Source organism: Heterodontus francisci, chromosome 26 (assembly GCF_036365525.1).
Source record: "Heterodontus francisci isolate sHetFra1 chromosome 26, sHetFra1.hap1, whole genome shotgun sequence".
Classification (NCBI taxonomy): domain Eukaryota; kingdom Metazoa; phylum Chordata; class Chondrichthyes; order Heterodontiformes; family Heterodontidae; genus Heterodontus; species Heterodontus francisci.
In genome coordinates this window covers 62,373,826-62,388,234 of record NC_090396.1, presented here as the reverse complement: position 1 = coordinate 62,388,234, position 14,409 = coordinate 62,373,826, and the positions used below count along the sequence as shown (strand labels likewise).

The window sequence follows — 14,409 nt, the reverse complement described above, 5'->3', positions numbered from 1 at the left end:
TATTCTTTGGATACCTGACATATAGAATGAACAGCATCAAGTGCACAGTTCTCAAAACATTTTGCAATCAAAGGCTGTAAGCTGCTTAACGTCTCAATCTCTTGGCAGTAGATTTCTATCTGACAGTGTGGTGTTTCCTGATGAAAAGACAAGGAATGTTATTTTTATTGCCTTAATTTAGAACAGGAGTGCAAGAACATAAAAGATGAATAAATGACAATTAATGCAATTCAGGTCCTTGTATAACAGACAATATTTCCGCTATCTGCTGAAGAATCTGCACAAGGTGGGTGCAGCATAAGTAATTCATACTACAAAAAGTTTAAGAGCTTGCTAACTTTTCAGGAACAGTTCATAAATTCTATTCTTTCCAGCCAATAAATATTGCATAAATTATTTCCAACAGATTAAGCACAATAGTTAGTGTTCTACGAAGCTGATGTAGATCTTATGATAATGAAGTGTAAGACTCCTGCAGTTAAGATTCTTTCCCTTTCCAAGAATATGGTTTAAGCATGCAGATCTCTCACAATGGCTCAGTGGGCAAATGTACCATCTGATACACTACAGTCATAAAAACCAGGAATACCTTCAGATCAATCCTTAGTCTGCACTGAGTTACCTGGCCTCTGCTGAAGCAACACTACAAATGGCCACAGCATTTTGATTCCAATTTCTACCTAGTGATGCTGCTGGGAAGTGCATGAGAAATATCCAGTGAGAACAGTCCTGCTTCACTGTTGCGCTCTCTCCTTTCTCACTACCGTTGAATAGCCGAACAACATTCTCTATCTATGCTTGCACCTGGGCAAGATAGCAGAGGGCTGTTGACATTTGATCAAATTTTATTCCAATATTAAACACAATGTTAAGGAATGGCAGATAATTGGAAAAGAAAATTCTGCAAGTTTAGCAGACTATCTTAAACAACATTCATACATTTGACCTGTATTTAGATATCGGATACATTACCTTCTTTATTCGTCCTTCCAGATCACTCACGAGTCCTTTCCTCCAAATGGAAGTCCATTCATTATTTCCAAACTCTACAGTTAGAAGTGTAACCCACACCTTTATAAATGAATAAATAATTACTTTATTCAAATACAGCTTTATTTGCATATGTCCAAAAACGAGGCACTGCAAAGTAAATCACTGAGTGATAACAGATTGCATAAAAAGAGGGTGTGTTATCATGCAACAACTTGTACTTACTTATATAGCATCTTTAATGTAAAATGCCCCACGGCACTTCACAGAAGTTTAGGCGGGGGGGTGGGGGGGGGGGGGGGGCGGAGAATGGACATTGAGCTAAAAGGAGGAGATATTAGGAGGGAGTGACTCAAAACATGGTCAACATAGGAAGAGAATTCTAAAAGCATGGGCCACAGGCAGCTGAAGCCATAGCCAACAACGGAAGTCGGGGATATACACAAGAAGTCAGAGTCAGCAATAGAATATTCAGTTGTGTGGGGAGTTACAGAGATAGAGAGGGATGAGGCGATTAAGGGAATCGAAAGAGGAGGATGAGAATATTAAATATGAGGCATTGAAGGTCTTGGAGCCAATATACAATTTTGAGGATAGCGGGGGTGCAGTAGGAAAGGATATAGACAGCAGAATTTTAGATCAGCTGAAGTTTTTGGAGTTTGGATTTGGGAGACCAGCCAGAATAGCAGTGAAATACTTTGAGACTGGAGTGACAAAGGCATGTATGAGCGGGTTTCGGCAGCAGATGGACGAAAATAGTAGCAGAAGCAGGCGATATTACAGAAATAAAAGTAGACAGTCTTTGTGATGGAGATGACTTGGGTTGGATGTTCAGCTCAGGATTGGCTAAGGCATAGAGGCTGCAAGGCAGTGGAGGAGTCAACAGGTGTTGGAGAAGTAAGGTTGGATAGCACTGTGTACATGTAGAAGCTGACCTCACATCTGTAAATGATGATGCCAAAAGGGAAGCACGTAAGTGAAGAAGAGGAAGCATTAAGGGTGAATCATTAGGGGACACCTGAGGTGGCGATATAGGGATGCGAGCAGAAGTCACTGGTTGAGGTCCTTGGCCTGTAATCGGATAGGTAAGAGTACAACCAAAGACCACCACTACCAAACAGGACAATGAACAAGAGACACTGGTGGAGGATGGTGTGTCTGACTTTGTCAAAGGCTACAGAGGTGTCGAGGAGGGATAACACAGCATTACACAGTCAAGTGAATGATGTAGTTCAACATCACAAATTGTTTTGTACTTAATTGCAACATTTTTCTTCATTTGCACATGGAACCCGAGTGTCTCTGACAAGGTCAGCATTTATTGCCCATTCCGAATTGCCCTTTAGAAGATGGTGACGGTGAGCTGCCTTCTTGAACTGCTGCAGTCTGTGTGGAGTAGGGGTGCTCCCACATAGCTGTTAGGTCAGGAGTTCCAGGATTTTGAACTAGCAACAATGAAGGAACAGCAATATACTTCCAAGTCAGAATGCTGAGAGACTTGGAGGGGAACTCTGAGGTGGTGATGTTCCCATATGCCTGCTGCCCTTGTCCTTCGAGGTGGAAAAGGTCATGAGTTTGGGAGGTGCTATTGAAAAAGCCTTGTCCAGATGCTACAGTGCATCTTGTAGATGGTACACACTGCAGGCACAGTGTGCCAGTGGTGGACGGGTACCAATCAAACAGGCTTTGTCCTGGATGGCGCCAAACTTCTTGAGTGTTGTCGAAGTGGCATTCATCCAGGTAAGTGGAGAGTATTCAGTCACGCTTCTGCCTTGGGCCTTCTAGATTGTTTAAAGGCTTTGGAGAGTCAGGAGGTGAATCACTCGCTACGGAATACCCAAGCTCTGACCTGCTCTTATAGCCACGGTATTTATGTTGCTGGTCCAGTTAAGTTTCTAGTCAATACTAACCCCCAAGATGTTGATAGTGGGGTATTCAGCGATGGTAATGCCATTGAACGTCACGGGGAGATGGTTAGATTTGCTCTTGTTGGCGATGGTCATTGTCTGACACTTGTGTGATGCGACTGTTACTTGTCACTTATCAGCTCAAGCCTGGATGTTGTTCAGGTCTTGCTTTATGTAGGCAGGGACTGCTTCAGTATGAGGAGTTGCAGATGTAATAATGTGCAATCATCACCAAATACCCCACTCTGACCTCACGATGGGGGAAAAGGTCATTGATGAAGCAGCCGAAGATGGTTGGGCCAAGGACTATGCCCTGAGGACTCCTGCAGCAACATCCTGGGCCTGAGATGATTAATCTCCAACAACCACAATCACCTTCCTTTGTGCTCGGTATGATTCTAGCCAGTGGAGAGATTTCCCCGATTCCCAGTACCAGACACTCTGGAAACTGAGGCAGGGCACTCATTTAACGTCTCCATTATTCTTTCATCTACCATTAGATTTCCTTTTGCATCTACCATTTTTTTTTTAAATGTATTTATCAAATACTATTTCTTAGTTCCTCATCTTTGCTCTCTCATCTTAGTCTTTCTAATCTCTGTTTGTCCAACTGCTTTCTTTTTGTAGTAATAGCCCCAGATATGCCTCTAAGTCTCATTTTAATTTTCAGTTTGTTACAGTCAAGAAACAATAGCTTTTCCTGCACTCCTTTGACTTCTTTTTGTGAATTTGTCTCATCTATAACTTGATCATCTTCTGTTTCAACATTTCCCTTTCAGCCCAGTCTTATTTGTAAACTTCTTCATGGTCACAGGAGGTGAGCAATGAGAGCAAACCTGTGTGTGCACCATCCAGTTGCCCTGAAATGGCTGTGCTTTTGGTTTTCTCCTTGAACCACTATGGTGCTTGTGCCTATGTGCTCCCACAATGGTGGCAGGTGGGAAATTCCAGGATTTTGACTCAGCAATAGTGGTAAATGCCCAAATTAGTATGGTGAGACTTGGAGGGGAACTTAACTGAGCCTATACTCTTTTTATCTCATTAAAATGGAATTTTCCCATCCAAGTACCTACTTAGTTCCATTGACTTTTCAGTTTTTAGATCAACCCTAATTATATTATGGTTACAGTTTCCACTACCACTTCATTACCTACCTATCCCACTTCATTTACAAGAACTAGCACCGTCTCCTTCCTCATCAGGCTGATAATTTACTCACCTAGAAAGCTATCCCAGACACACTATAAAAGCCCCTCTGCTTCTTTGTCACTTACATTAATTATACAAAGCTAGATGGATAAGCGTAAAGTCATCCATGCTGTCATACATTTGAAATGCTGGAAATACTCGGCAGGTCAGGCAGCATCTGTGGAGAGAGTAACAGAGATAATAGGCAGAATTTTCACTCAGATTTGGGGGCAAGAACGGAGGTGGGTTGGTGTATAACTGCATGCCACTGGCTGGCACCATCCCGCTCCCGAGCCATTTTCCCGGAAGTGAAATCAGGAGCAGAAGGGCTACCCAACTGCAAGGACAAGTAGCCAACTGAGATGTGTTAATGCCAATTATCAGAGGCCTACTGAAAAATTTCAGTCGGCCTGCACGCTCCCCGTGGCGTCGGGACAAGACCAGCTGCCCTGAGGCAGCCTCCAGGCATCAGACAGGGAGACCAGTGTTCCAAGATGCCTGGCAGCTATGGCCATTTTTAAATTCAAATCTATGGAAGATGTTGAGAGGGCACCTCAAGATGGAGGCACCCTCTCTCTCCCATACCTCTAACAGCAGGCTGCAGTTACTTCTGTGCTGGAGGGCCTCCTGTTGGCCCTCCAGCTTTGACAGCCCGCATGGTGTCCTTAACTGGACAGCGAGCCGCCCTCTGGATACTAATTGGCCAAAGGAAAATCATTGCCAGCTGACTGTTCCCAACATAGTGCAGGTTTGGGACGCCATTTGACCCCGATGTCAGGGTCCTGATCCAAAAGGTAAAATCCTGCCGAACATTTCAGGAGAACTGGGAAAAGTTAGAAACAGAACAGGTTTTAAGCAAGTGAAAGGGGTGAGTGCGGGAAAACAAACAAAAGTGGGCATCTATAACCGGGGAGCAAGGCAGGAGAGATTAAATGACAAAAGGGTTGGTGGTGCAAAGCCAAAGGGAGTGATAATGAGACAAGTAAAGAAACAAAAAGATGTGTCTAGAGGAGGGGAGACGTGAATGGCAGCAAGATGAAAAGCTGCCGTCCAAAAGCAAAAAGAAAAACGAGAGAGTAAAGCCAAAAGCTGCAAAGACAAAAATAAAAAATGGAGTGAGAGGTTAGAGTCTGAAATTTTTGAACTCAATGTACAGTCTGGAAGGCTGTAATGGCCTATATTTGAATTTGTCTAAGTCAGCCTTGGCTCAGTGGTAGCATTCTCATCTCTGAGACAGAAGATTGTATGTGTGTTCAATCCCCTCACCAGAGACTTAAGCACATATCAAAGCTGACACTTCTTTTCTTCTTTGGCCTCCTTGTCTCGGGAGACAATGGGTAAGCGCCTGGAGGTGGTCAGTGGTTTGTGGAGCAGCGCCTGGAGTGGCTATAAAAGACAATACTGGAGTGACAGGCTCTTCCACAGGTGCTGCAGAAAAAATTGGTTGTTGGGGCTATTACACAGTTGGCTCTCCCCTTGCACGTCTGCCTTTTTTTTCCTGCCAACTGCCAAGTCTCTTCAACTCGCCACACTTTAGCCCCGCCTTTATGGTGCCCGCCAGCTCTGGCAATCGCTGGCAACTGACTCCCACGACTTGTGAACAATGTTACAGGACTTCATGTCGCGTTTGCAGACGTCTTTAAAGCAGAGACATGGACGGCCGATGGATCTGATACCAGTGGCAACCTCGCTGTACAATGTGTTCTTGGGGATCCTGCCATCTTCCATGCGGCTCACATGGCCAAGCCATCGCAAGCGCCGCTGACTCAGTAGTGTGTATAAGCTGGGGATGTTGGCCGCCTCGAGGACTACTGTGTTGGAGATGCTGTCCTGCCACCTGATGCCAAGGATTCTCCAGAGGCAGCAAAGATGGAATGAATTGAGACGTCGCTCTTGGCTGACATACGTTGTCCAGGCCTCGCTGCCATAGAGCAAGGTACTGAGGACACAAAGCTGACACTAGAATGTAGCAAAAGACTTGCATTTATATGGCACCTTTCATGACCACCAGATTTCCCAAAGTGCTTTACAGCCAACGAATCACAGAATCGTTACAGTGCAGGAGGCGGCCTTTCGGCCCATCATGTCCGCACTGGCTCTCAAAGAGCAATTCCCTGAGTTCCATTCCCCTGCCTTCTCCCCGTAACCCTGCACATTCTTCCTTTACGTATAACTCTCATTCCCTTCTAAATTCTTCAATTGAACCTGCCTCCCCCACGTTCTCAGGCAGCGCATTCCAGACCTTAACCACTCTCTGCGTGAAAATGGTTTTCCTCATGTCACTTTTGCTTCTCTTACCAAATACTTTAAATCTGTGCCATCTTGTTCTCTATCCTTTCAAGAGTGGGAACAGTTTCTCTCTATCTACTCTGTCCGGACCCCTCATGATTTTGAATAACTATCAAATCACTTCTCAGCCTTCTCTTCTCCAAGGAAAACAGTCCTAACTTTGCCAATCTATCTTCATAACTGAAGTTCCTCATCCCTGGAACCATTCTCGTGAATCTTTTCTGTATTCTCTCCAATCTCTCACATCTTTCCTAAAGTGCACCCTCTATAAAAACAAAGGTGACCGCGGTGACTGCAACAACTACCGTGGAATCTCCCTGCTCAGCAGAGTGGGGAAAGTCTTTGCTCGAGTCGCTCTGAACAGGCTCCAGAAGCTGGCCGAGCGCGTCTACCCTGAGGCACAGTGTGGCTTTCGTGCAGAGAGATCGACCATTGACATGCTGTTCTCCCTTCGTCAGATACAGGAGAAATGCCGTGAACAACAGATGCCCCTCTACATTGCTTTCATTGATCTCACCAAAGCCTTTGACCTCGTCAGCAGACGTGGTCTCTTCAGACTACTAGAAAAGATCGGATGTCCACCAAAGCTACTAAGTATCATCACCTCATTCCATGACAATATGAAAGGCACAATTCAACATGGTGGCTCCTCATCAGAGCCCTTTCCTATCCTGAGTGGTGTGAAACAGGGCTGTGTTCTTGCACCCACACTTTTTGGGATTTTCTTCTCCCTGCTGCTTTCACATGCGTTCAAATCCTCTGAAGAAGGAATTTTCCTCCACACAAGATCAGGGGGCAGGTTGTTCAACCTTGCCCGTCTAAGAGCGAAGTCCAAAGTACGGAAAGTCCTCATCAGAGAACTCCTCTTTGCTGATGATGCTGCTTTAACATCTCACACTGAAGAGTGCCTGCAGAGTCTCATCGACAGGTTTGCGGCTGCCTGCAATGAATTTGGCCTAACCATCAGCCTCAAGAAAACGAACATCATGGGGCAGGACGTCAGAAATGCTCCATCCATCAATATTGGCGACCACGCTCTGGAAGTGGTTCAAGAGTTCACCTACCTAGGCTCAACTATCACCAGTAACCTGTCTCTAGATGCAGAAATCAACAAGCGCATGGGTAAGGCTTCCACTGCTATGTCCAGACTGGCCAAGAGAGTGTGGGAAAATGGCGCACTGACACGGAACACAAAAGTCCGAGTGTATCAGGCCTGTGTCCTCAGTACCTTGCTCTACGGCAGCGAGGCCTGGACAACGTATGCCAGCCAAGAGCGACGTCTCAATTCATTCCATCTTCGCTGCCTTCGGAGAATACTTGGCATCAGGTGGCAGGACTATATCTCCAACACAGAAGTCCTTGAAGCGGCCAACACCCCCAGCTTATACACACTACTGAGTCAGCGGCGCTTGAGATGGCTTGGCCATGTGAGCCGCATGGAAGATGGCAGGATCCCCGAAGACACATTGTACAGCGAGCTCGCCACTGGTATCAGACCCACCGGCCGTCCATGTCTCCGCTATAAAGACGTCTGCAAACGCGACATGAAATCGTGTGACATTGATCACAAGTCGTGGGAGTCAGCTGCCAGCATTCGCCAGAGCTGGCGGGCAGCCATAAAGACAGGGCTAAATTGTGGCGAGTCGAAGAGACTTAGTAGTTGGCAGGAAAAAAGACAGAGGCGCAAGGGGAGAGCCAACTGTGCAACAGCCCCGACAAACAAATTTCTCTGCAGCACCTGTGGAAGAGCCTGTCACTCCAGAATTGGCCTTTATAGCCACTCCAGGCGCTGCTTCACAAACCACTGACCACCTCCAGGTGCATATCCATTGTCTCTCGAGATAAGGAGGCCCAAAGAAAGTGTCCAGAACTGGAAGCAATACTCCAGCTGAGGCCGAACTAGTGTCTAATGCACTGCTCTTTAAAGCTTAGTCACTGTTGTAATGTAATACTGAGGGGGTGCTGCACTGTTGGAGCTATTGACTTTTGGGTGAGACACCAAACCTGTATACCCTCTCAGGTGGACTTAAAGGATTACATGGAACAATTTGAAGATAATCAGGTGTGATTTTCCTGGCATTATGGCTAATATCTATCCAATCAAGACTGCTATGAGAGATCATCTGGTTATTACCTCATCGCTTTTTCTGAGACCTTGCTTTGGCGTGCCACATTTGCCTATATTACAACAGTGATCGCACTTCAAAAGTGACACTTCAAAATAGCAGATCCTTTCCTATTTCTTAATCCTAAACCAAATAACTTCACTTTTTGCAACATCCCCTACGTTCTAGTGCAAGAACAGAATCTTTGACTAACATTGCCATTTCTCTTTTTTCTTGCTCTATCCCTCCTGATTATTCTGTAATCAAGAATGCTCAACTCCCAGTACTGCCCTAGCATAAACCACACTTCTGTTAATGTTGTTATATCATAAACACCCACCATTAACAATTTCTGCCTCTAGTTCAACAATTTTATTCATAATACTTTGTGCATTTACATACACACAACTTAACAATACTCCTCTACCATCCTCCACACCCATTTGGCAATTTTACTCATTCACACACTTTTTCTCTATCAGTTTTTCTCCCATCTTTCCTACACTCTTGTCCCTTTTTGCTCTCCTACTTCCCCATTTTGCTTTCTCCCTCCCTTACCATTGCCATATTAGGTTAAACCTCCCCCACAGCACTAATCCCCGAGCTAGGACATTGGTCCCAGCCTTCTCCAGCTGAAGCTTGTCCAAAAGGTACATGTCACGCCTCCCCTAGAACTTGTACGAATGTCCCAGGAATCTGAACACCTCCCTATTATGCCAGTTTCTGTAGCTATGCATTTAACTCCCTTCTTTTATTATGCCTATGCTGACTAGCATGTGGCAACAGAATTCATAAAGAGATTACTACCCTGAACATGCTGTTAATCTATCGCTTAATTCCATTAACTCCCTTTGCAGGATGCTAATTCAACACTTCCAGAAGATCCCTGCATTGCCCTCTTTCTCCTCTCCTACCTCGAAGATGGTCACCCACTTTTCTTCCTCACTAACTCTTTGCCTGTGTGGTCATAGTCATAGAGTTATACAGCACAGAAACATGCCCTTTGGCCCATCATGTCTGTGCTGCCCATCAAGCACCTAACTATTCTAGTCCCATTTTCTAGCACTTGGCCCGTATCCTTGTAGCTATGGCGTTTCAAGTGCTCATCTAAATACTTCTTAAATGTTGAGAGGGTTCCTGCCTCTACCACCCCTTCAGGTAGTGTATTCCAGATTCCAACCACCCTCTGGGTGAAAACATTTTTCCTCAAATCCCCTCTAAACCTCCTGCCCCTTACCTTAAATCTCTGCTCCCTGGTTACTGAACCTCCGCTAAGGGAAAAAGTCTCTTCCTATCTAACCTATCAATGACCCTCATAATTTTGTATATCTCAATCATATCCCCCCTCATCCTTCTCTAAGGAAAACAATCCTAGCCTTTTCAATCTCTCTTCATAGCTGAAATGCTCCAGCCCAGGCAACATTCTGGTCATTGCCTCCTGGAATTGGCAATCCACAAACCCTTCAGCCTTGCGAATGTTACAAAGCATTGCCACTTCTTCTCGAGCTCAATCAGAAGCAGTCAAAGCAACTTGATCCACGTGTGGCCGTTCTAAACTTTCCATGCTGCACAGCTACCACATATCACGACATCAGTTGACCTCCAGGGTTTTGGTTGAAAATTCAATAAATTCAAGCACAACAGTATATCAGTTTAACACCTCAAGTATAATTTTAAACTAACTGCATCTCAAGGCTGAACTTCCACAGAGGCTAAAGTTTACCTTCTCCTCGCTTCTTGCAGCTCAAAATTAATTTCTATTAGTCTCAGATTTTCTTTGGGCCTCCTTATCTCGAGAGACAATGGATACGCGCCTGGAGGTGGTCAGTGGTTTGTGAAGCAGCACCTGGAGTGGCTATAAAGGCCAATTCTAGAGTGACAGGCTCTTCCACAGGTGCTGCAGAGAAATTTGTTTGTCGGGGCTGTTGCACAGTTGGCTCTCCCCTTGCGCCTCTGTCTTTTTTCCTGCCAACTACTAAGTCTCTTCGACTCGCCACACCTCAGCCCCACCTTTATGGCTGCCTGCCAGATTTATACTGTCTTAAGTTACACAAAAGCCCAATGGCTACATGAAAAAACAGCCTCTATGTAATCATTAATTAACCAAATAGCAGTGCAAATCCATTTACAGGTACCAAATAAACAAGTTTAAACAGTTCCCAATATAGAACAGTAAAAATGAAGCAAATTAAACTCAAAACACAAAAAAAACTTAAAATATTAGCACTTATGCCCCAATCCTCCCATTCGACTAAACCCCACATTCCAGACCTCTCATCAGCTCAAGAAATAAGCTAATTTAGGCACCATTAAAAAACTACCTTACCTCTAGCTCAGATTTGTTGATATAACTATTGCACAGACATAGTTTTCGTGTTTTAAGGACATCTTTTAGCCAACTTCTTGTAATTGTCAAAGACATTTCGAAGACTGTTGCAGTGCTTGGCGTTGTCAGTGCCTCCTCATTTCGATATTTCTCCCCTGCAACCTAAGTTTTTTAAAAAAGTCTTCACTATTTTTCCCTTAAGGATGGAGTTAAAACACTATTGTAATAAGTGCATGAAACTGAGGTAGCCAGTCAAAATCTAATTGTTTTATTTTATTATACTATCTTGTATATAATAGTAATGACCTTCTTTCCGACCTATACAAATTTAAAAAAGTTTCTAGTTTTCCATCATCTAGTTTTCCATAGAATACTCAACATTGCACCCAAAGTTTAAGAAAATCATTTTGATTATGAAACAAATGTCTAATTATTAAATTTCAATGATTTGAATCAGAAATTAATTGGCTGTTTCACACAAATATTTGTTTTTACTGATACCTTCAACGAAGATATTTTGAATTCAGCAAGTTTGCTAATTAACCCAAGAGAACTGGCGATGATTTCCATATTGCTCAATATTTTTAGAGATTTACATATGTTTTCATGGATTTTCAAACTGGTCTTCATGCACGCTTCTATACGCTCACCACCAAGATCCCTAGAAGTAATAATATATTGAAATGTATTTCTTTTAACAAAATACATTCGCAATTATCTTTATAAAGTAAAACACATTGGAAAGACCAATTGATTCAAGACTTGCAATGTTGTGTCAGTGATCAGATACGTAATTTAAATTCAAATAATAGGAAAACAATGGTAAAAGACTGCAATATAGAATTTATGGAAGATTCTTAAATTGCAGGCTTTTAGATAGTCATAAAATCAATTCACACCTAACATTACCAGAATGAAAAGCAGAACGTGTACATTTCAGACCGAACCTCGTGGGAGGGGACATCTAACCTTTGCAATTTATGTTAGCACTTTTGCTTATATATTTTATCCAACTTCAGCTAAAATTACATACACACATACACTTCCTCTCAAAAAATTAAAATATTCTTTTCTGATTCCATCATCTTTCGGACATCATTTCTGTTATCACCCTGATTTCCTGCAACAGGTGAGCAGATCTGGAGGAAGCATTGAACATTCTTAAAAGCTGCAATGCCTAAAATGCTGTATTTGAAAATACTCACATTAAAACCAAAATTCAGTTTTCTATACAGCTACAAATTATTTTCACTTGCACGAGAGGTGTTATGCAAATATTACAACTAGTTTTGATACATCGAGTTTCTTCAGTCACTGCCTTTGTGAGACACAATAAATGCCCATTATTGTGGAATGGCTTTCTGCACCCGCTTTCTCTCCCAAAATGCTAGGCTTTCAGTTCCAAAGTACACTAAAACCATTATATTGCAAGGCTTGCATGTCAAGTAACATTAGAATTGACAAAAGGGGAACTGCAATTTGAGAAAGATTTAAAAATAAATTGCTGAAAAACGCTGCCTTGTAATTTAAAAAAAATAATTTGTATGTGTACCAATTCAGCAACTATTTTATATAAGTTTCCAATTTTTATTTCTGTAATGAAGTTGGTTGCCAAACCCATCCTGTGTTAATTGTTGGGCATCAAAATGCATGCAAGAAATTCAATTAGCCACATCTGGATTCTCTATTCGCCACATGTGGCTAATGCATTGGACAACCCTGATTTAAACCAATCAAAATATGACAGATTTATGATGCTAATAAAAATAAAACCATAAGGAATTGGAGGAGGAAGCCATCTGGCCCATCAAGTCATTCAAAACAATCTTGGGCTAATCTGCTGCATCAAGTCCAACTTCCCACACTATTCACATATCCCTTAACTTCCAAAAATCTATTGATGTCTGTCTTGAATACACTCAATGACTGAGTACCCACAGCCCTCCAGGATAGTGAATTCCAAAGATCTACCCTTTGACCGAAGAAATTTCTCCTCTCAGTCCTAAAATGGTTGATTCTTTATTCTGAGCCCTAGATCTAGTCTCCGAGCCAGGGGAAACCATCCTTCTAGTATCTAACCTATCAAACCCCTTAAGATTATATATGTTTCAATGAGATCATCTTTTATTCTTCTAAACTTTGGGAAATATAGGCCTGGTCTACTGTCCTTCTAAGACAATCCTCTCATTGTACATGTGGACCGATTTCTGGGATATCAGTCTAGATGCAAGGTCGATCAGATGGACATATTTCGTATTATAAATTGATGTACCTGTTCTGCTGACTGTCAATGCTTTCTTTTACACTCATCAACAGATTTTCCCATTTCTATGAGCAAAACATACAGATAAAAACAAAATTAGACTGAATACCAAGTTCATTAAATGCAGTGCCAAAAAACATTTTTGTAATTAAGTCCAACTGCCGTGTCAGTAAGTGTATTTTGTAAAGTCTACAATATACAAGAATGCAATATTTAGATATGAATATGTACTGTGCAAATTAATACAAGGAAGCAAAGCAGCCACAAGACTGAAGTTACAAATTTTGAGACAATGCATAGAGCAGAAAACAAGCTCCTCAGTACTGGTTATAAGTATTAGCATAACGCAAGTAATAATGCTTCCAGTAAAGAATTCAAGCCATTATATTAATTTTTTTTTTGTGTAGGAGCTGCATCGCTCATTACCAGGACAACAGAGAACAGAGATCAAAGACTTTATTTTGAAAAACAGACCACAAGGCGAACACCTAAATAACAATGGGTTTCGCCATCTCAAACTTCCAGGTCGTAAAACATGGAGTCAGTAATTCAGAACACATTAATGTATCAGGCAGCTGCTAACACCTGGGAACAATGGAAGGCTTACGTAGCTCTGTGAAACCAGGATGTTGGACTCTGCATATTGCAACAATAAGCTACTGACTTGAGTCGAGATAAATTTAACGGACTTTCTGAAGTCAGGCAGGCTGTAAGAGGAGAACTCAGTGGTTGCAGTCTCATAGGAGGCTGTATGAAAGGAAGACAACCTGCAGTGGCAGCCTTCAGGGAGCCTGATACAGCGAACAGCTGCAAAGACTTGAACCTGTTTTCGAAGTTGGAGCTTGTAGAGAAGTAGAAAACCAGCAGGATCATGAGGAAACGCTTTGTTCACGAACGCCCAGGTCGGAAATGCTCAGAGAAGTGAATTATGAGGTCTGGCAGATCCAACCCAATGCAACAGGAAGGAGTTTGGGACTTTTAATGACAAAAGATTTTGTCATCAAAAAGGACTGTGTAATATACAACTATGGGGAAAGTTTTTTTTAAAAAGTATTTTAATAAGTAAATACCTTTCTTTGTAATTTGGAGTATCAGCTACTCACAAAGTACTATTCAGTTAATGGGGATTTCTTTTAGTTTAGTTGTTATAATAAAAGTCCTAAAACGTGAAATCTTGTCGTGTAATTCTTTAAATTGTTCTGGTGGGGTGGTGGGGGGGGGTTTCATATCTCATACTTTTCACATGAATGATCTCACTGAGATCATAACAATATGCAAGTTGGCTGCCATCTTACCTACATAACAATGATTGCAGTTAAAGTGACTCATTGGTTATAAAAT

General features: G+C 42.6%; 1 protein-coding gene across 1 annotated transcript in view; it reads right to left on the bottom strand.

Moving 5' to 3' along the window:
- The window catches only part of rnf213a (ring finger protein 213a), a 237,406-nt gene that overhangs the window by 151,381 nt on the left and 71,616 nt on the right, over positions 1-14,409 (bottom strand). Inside the window, exons 13-17 of the mRNA XM_068058651.1 lie at positions 13,078-13,133; positions 11,307-11,466; positions 10,806-10,967; positions 973-1,071; positions 15-137 (exon numbers count right to left, since the gene is read on the bottom strand). Coding sequence (XP_067914752.1) covers positions 15-137; positions 973-1,071; positions 10,806-10,967; positions 11,307-11,466; positions 13,078-13,133 — 600 coding nt within the window. The remainder of the gene's footprint in view (positions 1-14; positions 138-972; positions 1,072-10,805; positions 10,968-11,306; positions 11,467-13,077; positions 13,134-14,409) is intronic.